This window comes from Dromiciops gliroides, chromosome 2, assembly GCF_019393635.1.
Source record: "Dromiciops gliroides isolate mDroGli1 chromosome 2, mDroGli1.pri, whole genome shotgun sequence".
NCBI lineage: Eukaryota > Metazoa > Chordata > Mammalia > Microbiotheria > Microbiotheriidae > Dromiciops > Dromiciops gliroides.
This window is the reverse complement of record NC_057862.1, coordinates 694936599-694959401: the sequence shown is the minus strand read 5'-3', so window position 1 is coordinate 694959401 and position 22803 is coordinate 694936599. Positions and strand designations below refer to the sequence as shown.

General features: G+C 45.3%; 1 protein-coding gene across 3 annotated transcripts in view; it reads left to right on the top strand.

Annotated features, from left to right (window-relative positions):
- The window catches only part of CYRIA (CYFIP related Rac1 interactor A), an 87908-nt gene that overhangs the window by 48689 nt on the left and 16416 nt on the right, over positions 1–22803 (top strand). For all 3 annotated transcript variants that reach the window (XM_043989619.1, XM_043989618.1, XM_043989617.1), the window contains one exon: positions 13047–13126. In XM_043989619.1, coding sequence (XP_043845554.1) covers positions 13057–13126 — 70 coding nt within the window. In that variant the 5' untranslated portion in view covers positions 13047–13056. The remainder of the gene's footprint in view (positions 1–13046; positions 13127–22803) is intronic.

Here is a 22803-nt window from a genome sequence, read left to right as displayed (position 1 = left end):
TACTGACGTCATGGATCTGAGGTCTAGGCAGAAATCTCCCCTAGTTTCCCAATTCTCAGCAATGCTGAGGAAGTGTAAGTGTGACATATAGATGTCTTTTTTAAATAGCAAGGAACAAGGGGGGTTTTCCCAATGTTCCCAAGACTAGTTCCTCCAAGGACAGACCCAAAGAATGATGATTCATCCCCAATTGAATCCTAGAATTATGGGGACTCTCAGATTCGACCTCTGGAAGGATAATGGGGGCTCAGGACTGGGGGGCCACCTGTAGGGCAGCGTGAAAATCGAAGGGTCCGGGAGTGTAGCCCAAGAACCTGTCCTCAGAGAGCACAGCTTTTCTCTGGCCAAATTGCCTAGATAAACTTTGTCACTTTGTTTGCTTGGTCTGACTGTGAGCCTGGCTTATCGCTCGAGCCGAGAAATTCTTGGGCGGCTCACGTGTCTGCTCTCTGTACACGCCTGCCTTTCCGCTTGTTTGTGGAAATGCTGACCATCCATGGAGTAAGATCCAGGGCTCTGGAGAAATCTAGAATCTTGGTTTACTTTAGTGACACGGAGACTTACCAGGAATGCCTGAGACACGGGCTCTCAGAAGTCCCTGGGAAAAGTGGCAGGTGGGGTTTCAGTAACGAACTCACAAAGCCAAGCTGGGACTGACTTTGGACATCATCCTGTCCCACTCCCCACTTTTACAGAGAGAGAGACTGCACGCCAGAGTGGGGAAGTCACTTGAGTACTGGGAGTCTGAAAGACTGGTTGGGCAAGTCACTTAACCTTTCTCAGCCTCAGTGTCTGTATTTGTTTAATGGGCATAATAGCAGCATCCACCTCATCAGACTGTGGTGAGGATCAAATGAGACAATGTGTATAAAGTGCCTTCTGATAAAGCATTATGGAAACATAGATTGTTAGGACAATAGTTAGGGTTATTCTCCAAACAGCTGCAGTTTGGCATTTCTGCCCAGTCACCCAGTTTCTTAGGCTCGGTAGGATTTAGGGCTTGAAGGGACCATAGAGGCATCTCCTTCAACCCCCTCATTTTGCACAGAGGGAAATCGAAGACTCAGGAAGGGGGAAATAAGAGTAACGGGGAGGAGGGTAGCACAGTGACTCCAGTACGACTTTTCATCCATCAACTTAGCATAGGAAATTGGTGACCCTCCCTCCTGAGCCCCGGGCGGGATGGAGGCCCCAAGATCTGCAGTCCAGATGGCCAGGATAGCCTTTGAGAGCAGTCCTTTCTATCCAGCCCAGGGGGTCCTTGGTGAGGGAGCCATTTTCTCTGCAGCTGTTGAACAGTCTTTGCGGCATGTTGGTCACTGAGGACCCTCGTGACACTGCCCCACAACTGCAGCCACTGAAACCTGAGAAGTTTGCCCTGACACCAGCCTCAAGGAGGTAGAAGTGAGGGTCTGGCCACCAATTCATGGGTAAAGCCGGGATGTGGGTGCCCGATCAGTGAAATCTGCCTGCTCATCGTTTCTTACAGACAATAGAATTTCATTACATTCATACACCACAACTTTCTTCAGCCATTCCCCAATTGATGGGTATCCCCTCAATATCCGATTCCTTTCTGCTCATTTATAAAACCAGGTCCAGGGGTCATCTCCTCTGTCTGTGTCCTGCCCACCTAGCCCAGTATGGGGAGGGACATCCAGTGCATTGTCTGCACTGGAAGGGACCAGAGGAAAACCAGAAGAAGTGACCCTGTGGCTGGCATACGACAGAGCTGGAACTCAGCCCTGTTCTCCCAGGACCTGGGCTCTGTGCATGGTCATGTCATTAAACATTTATTAAGCCCTACTATGTGCCAGGCACTGAGCTAAGGGCAAGGGATAGAAAAAGAGGCAGGGGGGCCAGCTAGGTGGCACAGTGGATAAAACACTGGCCCTGGATTCAGGAGGCCCTGAGTTCAAAATCCAGCCTCAGACACTTGATACTAGCTGTATGACCCTGGACAAGTCACTTAACCCTCATTGCCCCTCAAAAAAAAAAGAGGCAGAGGGACAGCTTACAATAGAATGAAAAGGGTGGAAACATGTAGACAGCTGTGTTCAAACAAGCCAGGGATGGAATAAAACCAGATATAATGGAGGGAAAAGGCCTCAGAATTAAGGTGATGAAGGAAGGCTTCCCTGTCCAAGGTGGGGTTTTAGCTGGGACTGGAGGGAAGCAGGAGGCAGTGCTGAGGAAGGAAAGCCTTCCAGGCAGGGGTCACAGCCAAGGGCAAAGTCTCGGAGGCAGGAGCTGGAGTGTCTGTGCAGAAGCAGCATGAAGGCCAGTGGCTCCACGTGGCAGTTGGTCAGAGTGATTGAGGTGGAAGAACACCGGATAGGCAGAAAGGAGAGCCCAGAGGGTGGGGACTTTCTGTGATCACCCACCCTGCTTTGGAAGAAAGAACTTCCTGGGAGTCCAGGCCACCTCTCCCCATTTCCCAGATCAGCCCAGTGGAGTCTTGGCCCTTTCTCAGTATTAAATACAACCCCCAGAGGAGAGTTCCCCTCGCTGAAGAGAGGACCAAGGTTTCCCAGGTCTTCCCTGCAGGGTCAGGCCTCCACCGCCTGCCACTCACAGTGTCTAATGGAGAGACGTGGGGACATTATTCGCGGAGAGAAGTTAATTTGTTTTCTCAAAAGAATAATTGCAGCAGCTCGACTTCCAATAGGGCTCTGAGGGTGCAAACCCTTCTGCAGATCTATTCTCTCTGGCATCAAGGTCAGGAACACAGCAATTATTGTCCCCATCTTACAGATGAGGAACCTGAGACATGAAGAAGTGAATTATCTGCCCATAGTTGCCTGGGATTTGGAACCCAGGGCCTCCTGACCCTAAGCCCAGGCTCCCTTTTCTCCTCACTAGGCCCCCTCCTCCTGAGTGGCTGCTGACAAGTTTTCCATCTCTGTCTCATCTGCTTTGAGGCTGATGAGATGAACCAGGGCAGACGCTGCTAGCCTAAACTGAATAGCCTGTAAATCTGCCCCCAACCCAGCATCTGTTGAGCAGCAGGCCAATGTTTCTTCCTGAGGCATGGGGAATCCCCTTGAATTCCCCTCTGCCTTCAATTCCCTCTGGCTGGCATTTGTCCTGAGAACCAGAGCTTTGGTTATTCACTTGGAGGGTTACGGCGTTCAGGACTGCCCAAACCCAGATGTTGAGTAGGACCCCATCCCTAGGAGACAGCTGAGCTGTAACCAGGATGAGGAATACGGGGCTTTGGCCCAGGTGGGCAACATTTCAGGAGAGGGAGGGACAATGGACCTCTTCCCTATAAGCAACGCAGATTCTGCCATCTCCATCCCTAACCCTTCTCAGGACCCTATTGGCTGGCGCCACATGATGTGTGCTCACTCCCTTCCCTCCTTCCTTCCATCCTTCATTCCACAGCTTGTTCAGCCATTCTCCAATTGATGGGCCTCACCTCAATTTCCAGTTCTTTGACAGCACAAAGAGAACTGCTATAAATATTTTTGTACATGTGGATCCTTTTTTCCTTTTTTTATGATCTCTTTGGAATTAAGACCTAGTAGTGGTGTTGCTGGATCAAAGGGTATAAAAAGTTTGGTTACCCTCTGGGCATGGCTCCAAATTGTTCTACAGAATGGTTGGATGAGTTCACAACTCCACTGACAGTGCATTAATGCCCCACTTTTCGCACATCCTCTCCAATATTTATCATTTTCCTTTTCTGTCATATTACCCAATCTGGTAGGTGCGAAGTTGTTTTAGTTTATCAAAAGTGATTTAGAGGGGCAGCTAGATGGCTCAGTGGTTAAAGCACCGGCCCTGGATTCAGGAGTACCTGAGTTCAAATCCGGCCTCAGACACTTGACACTTACTAGCTGTGTGACCCTGGGCAAGTCACTTAACCCCCATTGCCTGCAAAAAACAAAAAAACAAAAAAAAGTGATTTAGAGCATTGTTTCATATGCCTGTATAGATAGCTTTGATTTCTTCATCAGAAAGTTGCCTGTTCGTATCCTTTGACCATTTATCAATTGGGGAATTGCTTGTATTTTTATCAAGTTGACTCAGTTCTCTATATATTTGAGAAATGAGGTTTTATCAGAGACACTTGCTGTAAAAACTATTTCCCAATTTTCTGCTTTCCTTCTAATCTTGGTTGCTTTAGTTTTGTTTGTGAAAAATATTTTTATTTTATTTTAATATAATCAAAATTACCTATTTTACATTTTGTAATGCTCTCTGTCTCTTGTTTGGTCATGAATTCTTCCTTTCCCCATAGATCCGACATGTAGATGATTCCTTCTCTTAATTTGCTTATGGTGTCACCCTTTAGGTCTCAATCATTTCTCCATTTTGACCTTATCTTGGCATATGGTATGAGGTGTTGGTCTATACCTAGTTTACGTCCCATTGTTTTCCAGTTTTCCCAGCAGTCTTTGTCATGCTCGGGTCTTAGGGTTTATCAAACACTAGGTTACTATGGTCATTTACTACTGTGCATTGTATATCCAACCTATTCCACTCACCCGTCAACTCTATTTCTTAGCCAGTACCAGATTGTTTTGACCATTACTTCTTTATAATATACTTTGAGATCTGGTATTGCTAGGCCACCTTCCTTTTTCCATTAATTCCCTTGATATTCTTGACTTTTTGTTCTTCCAGATGAATTTTGTTGTTATTTTTTCTAGCTCTAGGAAATACTTTTTTGGTAATTTGATTGGTATGTCACTGGATAAGTAAATTAGGCAGAATTATCATTTTTATTATATTGGCTTGTCCTACCCATGAGCAATTGATATTTTTCCAATTGTTTAGATCTGCCTTTATTTGTATGAAAACTGTTTTATAATTGTGTTCATATAGTTCCTGGGTTTGTCCTGACAGTTATTTCTTTATTTTCTTTCTTTATTTTTTTAGTGAGGCAATGGGGGTTAAGTGACTTGCCCAGGGTCACACAGCTAGTAAGTGTTAAGTGTCTGAGGCTGGATTTGAACTCAGGTACTCCTGACTCCAGGGCCAGTGCTCTATCCACTGTGCCATCTAGCTGCCCCCTGTCCTGACAGTTAGACCCCCAAGCATTTTGTATTGTTTCAGTTACTTTAAACGGAATTCCTTTTTGTATCATAGAGCTAATTGTTGTCAGCAATTTCACAGTACAGATAGGGAGAGATGTCTCTGAGGGACATAAACTATGTAAGACCAGAGACTAGAGACCACAGAATGTCAAGATTGAGTTGGGAGAGAGGGCAGGCAAGTCTCTGAATGCAGAATATCAGTACTAGCAGGAACCTAAGCATGTCAGAGCTGGACCTCGGAGTTCATGGGGTCAAGCCTTCCTCTTTGTGCAAATGGAACCACTGAGTCGCAGAGAGGGGACCTGATTTAGCCAAGATTGCCCAGCCAGTGCCACAGAGGTCAGCCTCTGGCAGAATGAGGCTCCCTCCCACCCAGCCAGGGTTGGTGGCTATATGACTTCTCCCAGATCTGAAATGGGGTAGGGAGGGGCAAGAGAGAAACTTTTCTGCTTGACTAATGAGCAAAGCCCCTTCTAGGCCCCTGGGCAAAGGAGAGTGGGAGCCACTCTGGGATCAGTTCCTCCACAGACTCTCTGAATAGAAGGACAGTCTATTTTCCCCATGATTCCTGCCCCAGCTCAAGGCTTGCAGGCTGTGTTGCTTATCCAGTCTCTGTCCTTTAGTACTTGGGTGGGATCCTGGGCAAGCCCCTTCTCCAATCTGAGTCTCATTTTCTCCCTCTCTAAATGAGGAGTTTGGAACCCCATGGTCTCATCTAGCTCCAGACCCCTTGAAGCCGCTGTGGAAAGAAGCTTAGGGGACCCTTTGCCCTTTGGAAATGTTGCAGGTATCATTCCTCCCTGCCCCCATCCCTTCCCATGAGCAGTGTGGACACGTCCCAAGTTAAGGATGCTTAGAATCTGGCTGGAGCTGTAGCCCAGGGTCATACCTGGCAGCAGTGAGGCCTCTCTGTTCAGTCCTCCCAGGCAAATCCCTTTCTAGGTGAAGCCATGTTGAATGAACAAATGTCTCCCAGCTGATCTGGGAGTTTTAAATGTCTCTGGCACAGGAAATCCAATGTGGAGCAGGGGAGGGGTGTCCAAACAAGCAGACAATGTCTGCTTGTGTGTGTGCCTGGGGGGTGGGGGACAGGGGTGTGGCCTGCCTTCTGGCCTTGAAGGATGTAAGGTTCTTTGGAGACTAGCTCTGGCACTTGAGGGACCCTGGGCATCTTGTCATGGATAGGAAGTGACCCATGCTCATCCTGAAGGGGCTGGATATGAATAATGGGAGTGGGAATGAGTGGCTCCTCCCCCAGGACCCCTATGGGTCTAAGTCATGGTGAGCCATGAGGTGCACACTGAAGATAGGTTGGTTTCCCCTTGTGATGAATCTGTGGAGGGCTGTGGAACAGTACCTGGGCACAGCCAAGGGGAAATACTGGTTACATTGCAGTAGTGATATACACACACATGTGTATACATGTACATATGCATACATATAAATACATTTGCTTCTGTGCATGCATGTGTGTGTTTGTATATGTACATATGCATTTATCTATGTGTGCGTGTGTATTGCACATATATGTATTTGTATATAAACAGATATACCTTAACAACAAAACGTCTTTGTATATAATACATATGCATATACACATATTTGTAACATGCATGCCTATAAATATATACATGTATACACATGTATATATATATACATATATATTTATCTATCAGGTATATAAAGCACAGTGAATACATTATCTCAGTTGATTCTCACAACAACCCTGGGAGGTAGGTGCTATTATTATCCCATTTTATAGATAAGGAAACTGAGGCAGTCAGAAGCTAAATGACTTGTCCAGGGTCACACAGCAAGTAAGTGTCTGAGGCTGGTTTTGAATTCAGTCGTTCCCAACGCTCTTTCAGGGCACTCTCTACCCTCACCAGTCGGCCTTGTTGGATACCTCCTCCCTCCTCTCTTCTTGTAGTCTGCAATCACGTGGCTCGTTCCACTACTGCCCCAATGCCCCCCTCCACCTGCCCCCTTTTTAAGGGTATATGCCCAAGGAATAAGGTTAAAGCCCATTTCTCTGAAACTGGGAGCTCAATTCCCTTCAGCCTGGGATCATTTTTCTCCCTTCTCAAAACAATGGAGTTAGATTAAATTATCTTTGAGGTCCCTCCCAGATCTGCCAATTTGTGCTGTGTTCTAACCTCTCCTTCCCCCCAACTCTGCCATGCGATGCCTCTGGATCTCCCCACCCCCGGCCCTTTAGGCAGCTGTGGACCCAGACAATGGAGATGCCAAGTAGAGATGGGCCCGGCTCCCACTGTCTGGTAATCTGCATATCCTTAAGCTTTATGGGGAGAGTACAGAAAGCAGAATGCAGCCAGAGCCAGGGTTATCCTAGAGAATTCCCAAGATTTCATCTTCCCAACATTCCTACTTTGTTCAAGTTAGGGCTCCCTCCTTCAACAGAGTCTGAAGCCTCATCAGACCTTCAGAGCTGATCTGAGAAGCAATCCTGGACTTAGAGTCTGAAAGACTTGCATTCAAATCCTGCTGCAGACACTTACTAGGTGACTTTGTATAATTCACTGTATTTCTCTCAGATTGCTTACTCATCTGTGAAATGGGGAGAACAAAAGCGTTAACAGATTGTAATGAAATTCACATGAGATGATGCATGCAAAGTGATTTATTGATGACTTTTATTATCACTATTATTCCATTTCTATGAGTAGCCGTGGCCTTAAATGTAACATGGATTAAAATTCAATCTCGAGATAGAGTGGTATAATGGTTAGAGCATGAGGTCTGGGATCAGGAAAACCCAGATCAAAGTCAGTGCCCATCCCCTGACCCTCATTGGCTACATGATCATTGCTGAGACTCATCCCATCAGCCTCAGGTTCCTCTTCTGAAAACGGGGATGATGATGCCTCCCAAAGCTTTAGTAAAGAAAACATTTTGTAGTTCACTCTGGAGATATGAGCTGGTGCTCTAAGATCATGGATTTGGAACAGAAAGTGACCTGCCTTTGGAGACATCCCATTTTACAGATGAAGCAGTTGAGACCTAGAAAGGATAGGGGTATTTTCTAGGCCTTTGTTGTTCAGTCATTTTAGTTATGTCTGACTCTTCGTGATCCTATTTGAGATTTTATTAACAAAGATAATGGAGTTGGTTTGTCATTTCCTTCTCCGTCTCATTTTCACTTTGGTCTTCATGACTGCAGCCACGCTAGGCTCTATCCACTGGGCTGCCCAGCTGCTCCTTCCAAGGTCACATGGGTATTATATAGCAGAGACAGGAATCAGGGGTCTTCTGGCCTCTGGGCAAGCCACACAGCCTTCTAACCATGATCACACTTGTAGGCTGGTCAACATCCTAATGAATCCCTTGACGTCCATAGCATGAGGCAAAGGGAGAAGGAACTTTTCAGGCCCTGTGACTTCTGTTGGTTTTAGTGGCTGCATGATTTTGTCCGGATGGGAGCTGCAGAGGAGGAGGCCTAAATTGTACCACATATGTCAACAGTGTGCCGCCTTTGGCCTTTCCTTCGATTTTAATAAGTATTTTTTATCCATAGGTAAATTCCAGGGCCAAGGCTTTCAAGCAATTCCTCACTGATTTTGTTGCTACTTTAGACTCTGAGAATACAGATTGACTTCTTGCCTCAAATTTCTTTTCCAAAACAGGCCCAAACCCAAAGACCAGTCTCCCCAAACAGCTCCCCATCTTTCAAAAACAAAACTCTTCCCAGCCCTGATGAGAGAATATTTATGAAGTGCTTAGCACGGAACCTCACACATAGTAGGTGCTTAATAATTATTTATTCTCTCCTTCCCCCTTCCTCCATTTCACAGACAATTCTTTCAGATAGCCTTTCATTTTCCTAAGACCACCACCGGATTTCAATTTCTTTAACGACTGAGCCAAGGCACAGGTACATGAATGTTCAGCAGGGACCTGTTATACCACAGTGCCCATGTGAAGGGTATGGAGCCTCAGGGGGGAGGAGGGCTAGTGATTATGTATTATAGTACTATTTATAGTAATAAGGGCTGTAGTACTAGTGGTTAGGGCAGTGCTCGTAATGATGAAGGTGCTAATGGTGAGAGTGACTAGTACTCTCTCAAGCATATGCTGGAGCACACTCACGCCTCACACACACACACACACACACACACACACACACACACACACACACACTTTAAGGTTTGCAAAGAGCCATTCCACACCAGCAGACAGGAGAGCCTAGTACCAAGAGCTCTCAATTTGGAAACAGAAGACCCATATTCAAAACTTCTGTGACTGTAGAAAAGTCCCACCCCATCTGGACCTCATTTTCCTTACTGGGAAATTGAGGGCATCGTGCTAGGTGATGCCTGAGATCTGCCCTAGCCCAAGCCCTCTGAATCCTGTTCTCTGATGATTCCAGCCTGCTGCAGATTTATTGAGTCAGAGACTTTGCAAGCCACCCTCTCAGAGATGCACCTGGTGTCTGCTTCAAGGAGAGGGCATGCAGGGGGCTGAGGCCACCTTCTAGGACTTGTTCTGCCAGTTATTCCAACTCTTCATATAGTTGTGTGTCCCCAAGTGTTTTACATTCATGATCTCATTTAAGCCTCACAACAACCAAGTAAAGTAGTTCATAACATTAACTGACATTTCTAATGGGCTGTTATGTACCATGTGCCCAGCTCTACCTATATGACCTTGCTTGAGCCTGACCATAGGAGGTAGGGACTATGGCTGTGACTGTGGCCATTTTACAGAGTGGATCACTGAGGCCCTGAGAAGTTGACAGGGCTTGACTATAGTCACACAATAGATGTAGTGGGATAAGAATGCTCCAAAGCCAGCACCCCAAACACTAACCCATGCTGCCTCTGAACATGTGACTCTTGGTGAGGCAGAGGGACAGTCAATCAATTAACAAGCATTTGTTAACCACCTTCTATGGGACAGGCACTCCACTAGGCACTGGGGTCACAAATACAAAGAGTAAAACAATTGCAAGATTACATTTTTTTTTTTTTTGCTTTTTGCAGGGCGATGGGGGTTAAGTGACTTGCCCAGGGTCACACAGCTAGTAAGTGTCAAGTGTCTGGGCCGGATTTGAACTCAGGTCCTCCTGAATCCAGGGCTAGTGCTTTATCCACAGCACCATCTAGCTGCCCCAAGATTACATTTTAACAGTGGAGACAAGGATACTCTGTATTCAATTATATCCAGGACAGAATAAGGAGAATAAATAGAAATACAGAATGGTTAAATACAAGGTCCTTTGGGAGGAAGGGCATTAAGAGGAGAGGGAACAGCAAAAACATTACCTAGAAAAGAGGGCTTAAAGGAAATCTGTGATTTTACAAAGTGGAGGTGAGGAGGCAGTGCATTCCAGGCATGCTGATGGGAAGAGAGACAGAACCTTGGACAGCGCCTTATCCGATCCCTTCCCTTAATAGATGAAGCAGCTGAGGGGGACGAGGAACAAGTAGCCCAAGGTCCTGGGCTGGACCTTAGTGTCTTCATATAGAATAAAAATGAGAATACTTTCACTGCACACTATGCAGGGAGATTGTTTGTAAAGCCTAAGAGATTATCATTAGGATTGCCATTAAGCCATTCACCCAACAGTTAGACTGTAAACCTCTCTAGGACAGGGGCTGTCGTTACTCATTTTTTAATCCCCTAGCACAGAAAAAGTCTATGTGGTGCAGTGGTTAGAGCACTGAGCCTGCAGTCTGGAAGAGTTAAGTTTAACTTTGGCCTTAGACACTTACTAGCTCCATGACCCTGGACAAGTGACTTTAACTCTCCCTGTCTCAGTTTGCTCAACTCTAAAGGGAGGATTATGATAGCACCTCCTTCATAAGACTGTGAGGATCATATCAGATAATATTTGTAAAGTGCCAAGCACATTGCCTGGCACATATTGGACAGCATAAAAATGTTTATGCCCTGGGGCAACTAGATAGTGCAGTGGATAAAGCACTGGCCCTGGATTCAGGAGGACCTGAGTTCAAATCTGGCCTCAGACACTTGATACTTACTAGCTGTGTGACCCTGGGCAAGTCACTTAACCCCCATTGCCCTGCAAAAAAAAATGATTATGCTCTGACCTACCTCATCCTCAAGGAAGTCTTCCAGAGGGCCTTACCCATCATCCTGAGGTCCTTCCTCTGGCTCTCTTGAGATTCTGTAGGTACCAGTACAAAATGTAGACCAGCTAGTCAGCAGGTAAGGGGCACAAGTGGATAGATAGAGCATAAGATTTGAAGTAAGGAAGGTCTATCTCAAACACTTATGCATGTCTGTCTAAGTTTCCTCAACTATAAAAGAGACTAATAGCACCTATCTCACAGCTTGTTGTGAGGACCAACTAGGATAATATTGGGGAGGCTTTTGGCACAGAACCTAATAGGTCTTTAAAAATATAATAATTAATAGAATAATAAATATAAATAAATAATAGAGGTGAAAAATGCTTGTTCACTTCCTTATTAGGAAGGCTGCTGATTGTTTTTAAATAATAACAACAATAATGATAACTGGCTCTCATGCCATGGGGGGCCCCTACCTTTTAGGAGTTTGCCATTTCCTATGGGAAGGGAAAACATCAAATCAGAAGCCTTTGACAGGCTGCAGTTTCCAAAGTAATATGTCCGCTCATTGGCCATTGGCCAGGGACCTCACGTTTAGAATACCAATAGACAAAACAAAGTTTATGGCTAGTCTGAAGACACTGTGACTCTTAGCACTCCCAGCCTTCTTTCCCGCCCTTAATCCACCATCCCTGAAGAAGCAGAAGAGGGCAGCAAAGGACTGGGGGTCACTTGATCATTCTATTTCTTTCCTTCGTGGGTGTCCCTAGCCAAAGAATTCTTCATTGAGTGGCCAGCTTACTGGTGATGCTGATGCTGATCCTCTTTGAAATTCACTCGGCTTCAGATCGTGAGCAGACTCAGTCTCTGGCTGGAACAATACTCCAAGTCTTTCAGGCTTATACATCCCTGGCACAGCCTTTGAGATCCCAGGGTCACCTCCACACCATAAGACTTATGAGTAGTGGTGCTGGTAGTTATCATTATTATTAAAATTAATACTTCTAATAATAAAGACATTGAGGCTTGTAAAGCACCCTATAATATATGACCTTGTTCAATAACAAATAAGATGGGGATGTTTGTGGAAGGTGAGAAGATGGAGGAGGGAATTTCACATGAGAATATCAGAAAAAAAGGCTTCCTGAAAGAAATACCATTTGTCACAGGCTTTGAGGATGGGTAGGATATGAACAGACAGAGATGAAGTGCAGGGAGTACCAGGCATAGGGACCAACAGGGGCAAAGGGACAGAAGGAAAACCACATAGGATGCTTATGGGCAAAGCCAAGTTGTCTTGTTTGTCTGGAGCCTCAAGTGCTTCATGGAGAGTAGTAGAAGTTAAGTACAGCTAGGTGGCTCAGTAGATAGAGTGCCAGGCCTGGAATCAGGAAGCCCTGAGTTCAAATTTTACCTCAGACACTATCTGTGTGACCCTGGTTGAGTCACTTAACCCTGTTAGCCTTAGTTTCCTTATCTGTAAAAGGATCTGGAGAAGGAAATGGGAACCCACTATCTTTGCCAAGAAAACCGCAAAGGGGCCATGAAGAGTTGGACATGACTGAACCACAAAGCCGTACCTTGAATAAAGTGCTTTACAAACCCTAAAGAGCTCACTATTGAATGATGATTCCTAGGCTGTGGAAACCCAGAGAACTAAGGGCTGGGCTGCGAATCGGGAAGGCTTAACTTCAGATCCCTTTTCTGACACTTGGGACCCATCTAAGTGTTCACGTGATGAGGCTTGTCCTTTGTTCAAAGGGTATGAGAATACCTGTAGCCCTTACCTCATTAGGATCCTCAGAGAGTCCTGATGAAGCTCAAATGAGAGAAACTACGACGTGCTTTGCTCACCATGAAGCCCTGTAGAAAGATCAGGGAGTTTTTGTTAGTGAGTACAGTTTTGCCTTTGTAACCATTTGCTGTTTTTTCTTATTGCATCCCCCAGGGTTCCTGGAATGGGCAATCTTCTTAAGGTCCTAACCAGGGAAATTGAAAACTACCCACATTTTTTCCTGGATTTTGAAAGTAAGTTCAACAACTGACTAGACACTAACAGACCCTTTCCCCTGCTTGCCCTGCAACCAGCTGAGAAGAAGGTTTCAGCTCCGCATTCCAGACATACTGCCAGCCTAGCCCTGAGTCTTCCACAAGAATGAGGGTGATTCTTCCCCATCTGCTTTCTAACCTGCGGTCAGACCAGGGGTCTGTGGTGCTAGAAATGATCTAATCTTCAGTAAGAATAAACTGAAACTGAACTAAGACTGGTTGAAAATACTTTAACATGCATATAGTTTAAATTTCCTTGAAAATGCAAGGCAAGGGGCAGCTAGGTGGTGCAGTAGATAAAGCACCAGTCCTGGATTCAGGAGGACCTGAGTTCAAATCCAGCCTCAGACGCTTGACACTTACTAGCTGTGTGACCCTGGGCAAGTCACTTAACCCTCATTGCCCTGCAAAAAAAAATGTAAGGCAATAAAAAGAATAAGGACAAGGGAAATTAGTTTAATTGGACAAAAAATGTCATGTGAGTGGTCTGCAAACATATTCAGGAAGTAAATCAAGAATTCAGTATAAGCCCACTGACTTATTTAGAACATAAAACAGGGGCTTTAGAACTTTGAACCTAGAACATCAGAGCTTGGAGGCTCTTTAGAACATAAAACACAGACTATCAGAGATGAGAGGGACTGCCAACCTTCTCTCAGGGTCATGGATCCTCTCCATATCTGTGTTCAGTGAAAGCCAGCCCTCAGTCAGGGAACACTGCCTTCATTGGCAAAATGTCAATTTCAAGATTTGGGGGAAAGAGAGAAATAGAAAGATTCATATTTCGATGATGGTTGGATTTCTCTTCCATTCCAAGAGCCTTATTGAATATTATCACAAATGGGATCACACACATACACACACTCAGTACTTTTCAAATTTTAAAAAACTATATACACATTATAAATAATAATACTTAAAACACAAGTATGCTGTTATGACTATTATTATTGATAATATTGTTCCTAGTAGATGTTTCCATTTCAGTTGTCAGGATAAATTCCTTTCCTCCAAAATATTTTTTCTATTTTATGTAAGATGGTAGATTATTGGTTGATGCAACATCCAATGGACCAATACTGGATTCTTGCTTTATTCTTTATTTGTTAGCAGATCACTTATATGGCATTTTTGCCTCTCCAATTAAGCTGGTTCCCCTGTCCTTATTCATTTTATTCTCTTTCACTTCCAAATTATGGAAAATATATACCTTATAAAGATGATTTGTTTGTTTTGTTTTTAGTTTTAGGAACTGTCCTGTGTTTCTTCCTGTCATTACTGACTCCTTTGCCAATTTCTAAGTAACCATGGTCTCTAGTCATAGTTTATTTCATTCTGAAATAAAAATAGCTTCATGTCTGTCTTTTTAAACATGGATATTGAAACAGTCTAAAAAACAGCAAAATGATGCCCTAGGCTGGGTTCTCTTCCCCTTTACCATGATGTTACACAGCTCTGGCTTATTCGTAATGGTCCTCAGGGTATGCCCAAGCAATCCTTTTTGATGGAATATCTTAGATGTGCCAAAGACACACACACACACACACACACACACACACACACACACAAGGGTCTGGAACACATGCAGAGCACTTGGGATGGTATCTCTCCATGTGGAAATCCTAGGAAGCCTGCTTCTGAGAAAAACACAATGACATGTAAGAGAAGTGGTTTGGATACAAACTGTAACCTTGGACATTTTGTAACTATTTCTGCTCCTCTAGCCACAATGTCAGTTGGATGCAGAGGCGCCCAAAGAGACCTGCCAGCTTCAGTTATGGTCATCTCTTTGTATCATTTGCTTCTGAGGGATTCTGATGTCTGTTCATTCATGGTGGCTGGTGAAGGAAGTAGAGTTGCTGACCTTGAGCATGTCAAAAGGTCAGGAGAACTAGCCACAGGTATCTGGGAGTCAGATTGTCCCAGCATTGATTCCACAAGGAGTCATCTTCTGGACTCATACCAGCAAAAGCTGAAAAGAGGATGGATCCAGCAGAGATACCAGCTTTGGACATGAACTTGGTGAGATCAGGACTATGTAGAAACTGAACTAAGTGTGAAGTATACTTCCCCAGAGACTGAGTTGGTATAGAGACAATATAGTCTACCCTGGCTTTAATGAGGAAAATGTTTTTATGTTTTTTAAGTAAATGGAACTGAAGTGCTAGTCACTGCGTCCCCCCCAACAAATAAAGGGAACACAACTGGTGGGGATCTTCATCCACTGATTTAATAATATAGATGAAGAGGGGCAGCTAGGTGGCACAGTGGTTAGAGCACCAGCCCTGGATTCAGGAGGAATTGAGTTTAAATCCTACCTCAGACACTTGGCACTTACTAACTGTGTGACCCTAGGCAAGTCACTTAATCCTCATTGCCCCACAAATATATATATATATATATATATACATATATATATATAGAGAGAGGGGGGGGAGGGAGGGAGAGAGAGGGAGGGAAGGAGGGGGAATAAAGCCCTTTGTAAACTGTAAAGTACTATATAAATGGTACTTAGCTCACGTAGTGGCAGTGGTGGTAGTGGTAATCTTAGTAGTACTTGTGGTGGTAGTAGTAGTGATGGTAGTAGCTGTAGTGGTAGTGGTAGTTGTTGTTATAGTAATGGTGTGGTGGTGGTGTTAATAGGTAGGTAGATAGTTATTATTTTACCAGACCTATGATCAGGCGTTCCCCTTGTGAAAGAACTCCCTCTCACCAGAGGAGGCCAGCATTTTTTCTCCCACTCCCTGTCCTACAAAGAGTTGCCCAGGGTCCTAAAGCCAGTATCTGTCTAAAGCAGAGCTTGAATTCGTGTCTTCCAGACTGTGAAGCCAGCTCCTTGTCCACTACACAGTGCTGTGTCTGCACAAAATAGATGCAAAACAAAACAAAATCTTTTAAGGGACAAGGACACAACAGCTTTTGGGCTTTTAAATATGAAAGTTGTTTCATTGGTATTGTAATGTGGGTTTTTTTCTGTTTTGTGGGCAATGAGTAGGCAGTAAGTAAAAATGACTACTGTTGCTAGCACAATTTTATATTTATAAATCTCATCCCTCACAACCACCCTGCAAGGCCATAGTATGAATATAATTATCCCCATTTTATAGAGAAGGAAATGAAAAGGAAGAGGAAGGGAAGTGACTTGCCCAAGACCACACGACTAACAGACCTAAGTCTTGCATTCAAACCTTTTGACCCTAAACATAGAGTTCTTTCCTCCACACTAGCTTGGCTTTTATTTTACTAAAAAAAACATAAAAACAAAGTCCATTTGAATGTAACCATAATGTGCTTAATGCAAAGGCATCTAGACTTTATTTCCTTGTAAGTTTGACTTCTGAATGCAAGAGAACTTGGCTTCAGAAGAACTTTGGGAGGTCATCCTATCTATTCCCCTCTATTTAAAAAGGAGGGAAATGGCCCCCAGATTGATAAAGGGACTTTCTCAAGTTCATACAGACAGTAAATACCAGGAATCGAGAAGACTTGGGTTCATATCCCAACTTAGACACACAGTAGCTATATGACATTGAGTATATAACTTCCCTGAGCCTCAGTTTACTTATCTAGAAAAAAGAGGTCATGAAAATACTGTGGGAGCTACATGATCCCATTCAGTTCTAAGTCTTTTAGACAATGGTAGTGAAAGGTCTGGAGTGAGAAGACATAGGTTCAAATCCCATCTCTGACGTTTCCTACCTGTGTGACCAAGGGCAAGTCCCTGCGTCTCAATTTCCTCATCTGCTTCAGGCAGCTGCCTCTGAGGCCCTTTTTAGCTCTGGTTCCATGACTGATGAGCTAATGAACCTGACACCCAACGTGGATTCTGCCAAACTAACTTGTTAAGCTTCAGCTCTGGTGCCCTACTGGTTTGTCACTGATCTGGACTGTCAGGTTGAATCATTGCCCCTCCCCCAAGCTAAAAGACTTGTTTGAGCCAGTACTTAAGCAAGAAGGGGGAAGTCGGGGAGCTGAGAAAAAGCCCCAACTTCAGCTTTCTGGCAGTGGAAATTGCTTTTCCCTGAGGGATGTTGGAAACTAAGAGGAAAGAAAAGCTGGAAGAATTCACAGAAGACCCCCCCCCAGACTCCCACTCATTGGGCCCCGTCAGTGTTTCTGGAAGGGCCAAGGGTAGAGGGAACACTTCCATGGATTTGGCACCTTGGACTTTTGTTTTTCAAAGCGCAAATACATCATGAATGTCACACATTCCTTTTGAAGTAAATGGTGAAATGTAATTGAGCCGAGTGGAAGGAGTATAATTGAGCTGGGTAAAAGCATTTAGAGTGAGGTTCCCTGTGTTGGCCAAGAGTTTCCAACTGTAGGGAAGGAGCTCCCCTCCCCCGCTCTTGTCATTTGACCTTGAAGAGGAAGGCTCCACTTTCTGCTAATGACCCATTATATGCTGCCATTTTGGTTTGTGTGTGTGTACTCCTCAGCCAGCTGGCATCTCAGAGACTTCTGTGAGCAGACTGGGAGAGCCTAGCATCAATACTTCTCTCCACTCTCCCATTATGGGGTGGAGGTGATCACTGGCTCTCCAGGGGAGTGTAAGTCCAGGCAGGGCCTCCCATGCCAACCCAGTGAGCTCTGGGTGATGGGGCCATGATAAAGAGCAAAAAGGGGCAGCAGCCAGTGCCTGGCCTTAAGGAGGTTTTATTCCACTGGCACAGACACAGAAAAGTGAAGACAAAATACATACCAAGCATTTCAGCCCAGGTGGGGGCGCCCCCAGTGGCCAAAGGACCACACAAGGTCCCGCATGAGCTGTGATGCTTCAGCCACAACTGAAGGAAGCCAGCCATGCCAAGAGGCAGAGGTGAAGAGGCACAGAATGCCAGGCAAGGCCAACAGTCAGTGGACCAGGGACAGGGAGCCCAGTGGTGTGGGGGCACAGGGAGTGTGCAAGGAGGAAGACTCAAGAGCCTCTGTTTGAACCTGGGGCCATAGGGAGACACAGAGGTTGCTTCCCCCATGGTGCTGAGTAGAGGCTGGATCCAAGGGAGAGAGGCTGGGGGACCAATGAGGAGACCCTCATGCCAGACCAGAAAAGAGGTGATGGAAGTCTGAACCAGGGCAGGGTTATGAGGGGCCAAAAAATGGGCAGGAATGTTGGAGAATTGAGGCTAACTACCCAATGCAAGGCACCAGGCTCGGGGGTGCTGATACAAAGTCCTGCCTCTCAAAGAACTTTTGTCTATCGTACTTGGGAGGCATAAAGTAGGGGTCGGGGGATGTAAGATACTTTGGGGGGGGGACACTAACCAATGGGGGAAGGGGAAAGACTGGAGGTGGAGGCACCTAAGCTGGACCTTTAAAGCCAGTCTGCATGGTGAAGTGGCCAGAACAAAGGACTTGGAATCAGGAAGACTTAGGTTCAATTCCTGCCTCAGACCTTAAATCTTGTGACTCCAGGGAATCACTTCACTTTTGTCTGCCTCAGTTTTCTCCTATATTAGATAAAAGAATGGAACCTGACCACCTCTTAGTCTGCTTCTGTCTCTAAATCTCTGATCCCATGAAAGAAGGCAGGTGCTTTAAGAGATAAAAGTGTGAAGGGATCTGTGCAAGGGGTGGGGCATGAAATGAGAATCTGGGAAAGAGCAGGTCAGCGGACTTGGCTAAGAGAGAACATGTGAAGGGGAATTAGGTCTGAAAAGCAGGGCGGAGCTGAATCCCAAAGATCTCAGGGGCAGATCAGGTCTCCTGCCCACAGAATGGAAGTTCCCTGAGGTCAGAGGTGGTTCTTTTTTTTTGGTATTTGTAGCAATGGTGCCTTGTTTTTAATAGCCAGTGAGCTGGGTGGGGTAGGCACTGGGAGAGAGAGACAAATGGGGGGGCAGGGGGCTGTTCCCCATTTCTGTCTCACACACTGTTACTGGTCTGAACGTGGGAAGGTGGGAAAGGCTGGAGGGTGAGCCTCCCAGACCTTGGAAAGCGTATTCTGGACTCTCTTTATGGAAGGTTGAGGCTCTATGGGGAAGGCTGATGGATTTCCCTGAGGAAATGATTGTGACAGTTAAGTCAACCGTGTGCTTTCAAACCTATCTGGACATTCTGATGCCCCACCCCTTTCTGAGCTGTTAATGCCTTCCTATAAATCGTTACCACTTCACATCTTCCAATGTTAATAATAGATCATAATTCATGTCCTTCGGTTTATCCTGGAGAAGAACCAAAAAGGCTCCACTGTGATTGATGGAGCCAGGAAGGCTGTGCTGTGTGTCTCTTCCTTCATTTGCCCCAGTACTGTTTATGCAGTGGCCCTCAGGGTCCTGAGTGAGTCATAGACTCTGGTGCCAAAGGCAACCCTTCCCAGAGGGCCGGAGACACCTCAGAATAAATGGTGCCTTGCATGCCACCTGTGATCTTTGGCATTTAAAAAAATCCTCTCACACTGCGTAGCTGGTTCCGCAAATTTCCAGGAACAAATTCTCTGTTCTCATGGTTGATTTAGAGGCTAAATATGGCTGGTCTGGAATGGTAAGGATGCACTCTTTGGCAATGACCACCCTGCTGGAGGCCCCTGTTTGTAGGCAGGCAACTGATCTCTCCAACAAAAGCATTCCTGGTTGGCCAGGCCTGGTGGCACCTTTTCTGGGCTCTGTCAACAAGGGGATTGCTCATCATTCCACCTGGGATGATGGGGCTCTGCTCTCCAATGACAGGGGCCAGCTGGAAGATGAAGCTGGACTCTTATCTACATGTTGACAGTCAATATTCCCCATCACTTGGGGGCAAAATTCTCCCCGTGAGGCTAAGTCCTTTTGATGAAAACCTCCATCGATCTGGCCCGAGTCTCCTTCCTTCTCAAATCCTGCATATGTTGGATTCCAAACACTGGGCACTTTGAATCCAGCAACAGATGTATGTCAGGAAGGGCAGAGGGCAGAGGCTGCTGTAACACACTCAGCTTTGATGGGTGCAGAACTGGTGTGTAAATCATCCCCCATGGCAGGGACTGCAGGGCTGCTTCCTCAGCCTGTGCAAAGTATTGGTTTCTGAAATTGCTTGTATAAATCATAGGGACTTTAAGCACTTCCTTGCTAAGAGAGCAGGGTTTCCTGGCTTGCATATCCATCTTTGAGGACAACACTGAAATTATGGGAAATCACTGGAATTGTAGAAGGCCGTCATTAGGTAGAATCTGGAAAGAGGCCATTACCAGAAGAAATACAGGGCAACACCACCAGAGTGGTCACCAAAGCTCTACCCTCCTTCTGGTTCTCTCTATTGCTGCTCTATACGAGCTGGGGCTGAGTGGATCTGAGTGAGCTTGCCAGGCTGCAGAAAGGTCACCTTGTAGCCATTGCTCTGGGTTCTGCCAAACAGAAAAGTCGACTCTCTCCTCCACCTGCTGGCCTTTCAAACATTTGATGACAGCCATCACATCCCTATCCCAGCCTTTTCTTTTCGAGCGAAATGCCCCCAGCTCTTTTCATTGGTCACCATCTTGCATGTGCTCAAGGCCCTTCAAAGCCCTGATTGACTTCCTCTGGACTGGTCCCAGTTTGTCAATGCCCCGATTAAACAATGGCACCCAGAGCTTTGCTTTACTTTATTCCAGATGAGGTCTGAGGAGGTCAGCTAATAGTGAGCCTATCACCTCCCTATTCTCAAAAGCCATGCCCACGGTAATACAACCTCAAATTGTGTTCGCTTTTTTGCTGCCATCTACTAAAATTCTCAGCTCTCTTTCTCGAAACTGCTGCTTTCTAACAGATGCCTCCCATGTCGGGTAGTGATGCAGATGGTTTTTACATGACTACAAGACTTTATGTTTATCCTTGGTGAACTTCACCTCAGATTCACCCCCCAATACTCTAGCCCACCAGATACTGTGGGATCCACGCTTGGTCATCCACCATGTTAGCATTCCTTGCAGCATCCATTCTTTTCACAAGTCACTAAGAAGAAGGTTAAACAGCCCATGAGCAAACCTAGATTCCAGGGCCACTCCGCTAGTGACTCTAACCACTGACAGTGCCTCCAAATTCTCTGATAAGTTTTCCATTCATCTGATGGCATTGCTGTGAATCCTTATCTTTCCTTCTATCCCCAAGAAAAGCTTTGGAATTATAATGAAAACTTTGCCAAAAATTTGGGTCAGCTCCACCCACAGCATCCCCTCACCTACTGGGTTAGTAGCGCCATCGATAAAGAAGAGATTGGCAAGAACAAAATCATCTTTGTAACCATCTCTCCCCTTTCAGAATGTTGGCCAACCATCTCTTCCATGGCCCATTCTAGAATTTCCCCACCAATGACGTCAAGCATGCTAGTCCAAAGTTTGCAGACGTTATTCTTCATTTTTTAAAAATAAGAACAACGTTTGCCCCCTTTTCAATCTTGTGGCATCCATCCCAATTTTCCTGTTCTTTCAAATATCACTGAAAATGGCCCTGCAATCAAATCTTCCAATTATTCGCCTACTTCCAATTAGATCATAATCTTCAGGTGGTTTTGGGGACTGAGTCTGTTCTCTTCTTTGTATCTCTAGCATTCTGCACACTCCCTTACATGGTCCTGCTTACTTGCTCCTGAATGCAGCTGGGGAAGATCACAAAGCCTGGTGATTGGGCCCACCACAAATTTGTGGCACACCATTGCAACTAGGCCCTCACTATTGCCAAGCAATCCGTTTACATCTCCCTAAGTGAGTCACTGCCTCATTCACAACACAGACTTTTCCAACCCTTTTCATGCCTCTTCAAACCTCCCATAATCTGCCCTTCCCCTCCTGCTATCCTCTCACTTAATAACCTTGCCTCATATTTCACTGAGAACATTGCAACCATTCACTGAAAGCTCTGCCTTATCTTCTTCTCCATGTCTTACGTTAGTAGGATGCCTTTTGACACTAGTTCTTCCTTCATCCTTGTCTCATGTGAAGAGGTGACCCTTCTCTTTGCCAAAGCAAAACCTTGCATACATCAATAATCCCACAAATCCTGTCTTTTCCAACAGATTGCCCCCCTCTCATCTCCATTCTCTCACTTATTTTCAGTCTCTCCCTGTCTACTGGGTTGTTCCCTACTCTCAAAGAACATCTCTCTCCCATCCATCTCCAATGGCTGTTGCCTTGTATCTCTCTTCCCTTTTGTGGCTAAACTTGAGAAGGCCATCTACACTAGGAGCTTCCACTTCTTTGTCTCTCATTGTCTTAACTCTCTCCAGTCTGACTTCACCATTCAGCTGGAACTGCAGCTTCCAAAGTTACGTGTAGTCTCTTAATTGAAAGTCCGTGACTCATCCAGTTACTGACTGCTACCTTGATGTACTTATAACAAACTCCTTTTAATAAAATAAGTTACCAATCATATTTAATTGCCAAATCTAATGACCTTTTTCAGTCCTCATCCTTTTTCTTCTATCATCTTAAGCTCAACATGTCAAAAAGGGAGCTCATTATCTTCCCCCCAAAACCTCCTCTCCCTAGCTCCCTGATACTGTTGCAGGCACTGCCATCTTCCCAGTTACGCAGATGCACAATCTAGAAGTCATTCTCAACTCCTTACTCTCTCCCCTCATAACCAATTAGTTACCAAGTCCTATCATTTCTGCCTTCATCACATCCCATGTCCCCTTCTCTCCTCTGCCCCTTCACCCACCCTAATGCAGCCCCTTAGCCCCTCATATCTGGACTATTGCAATAG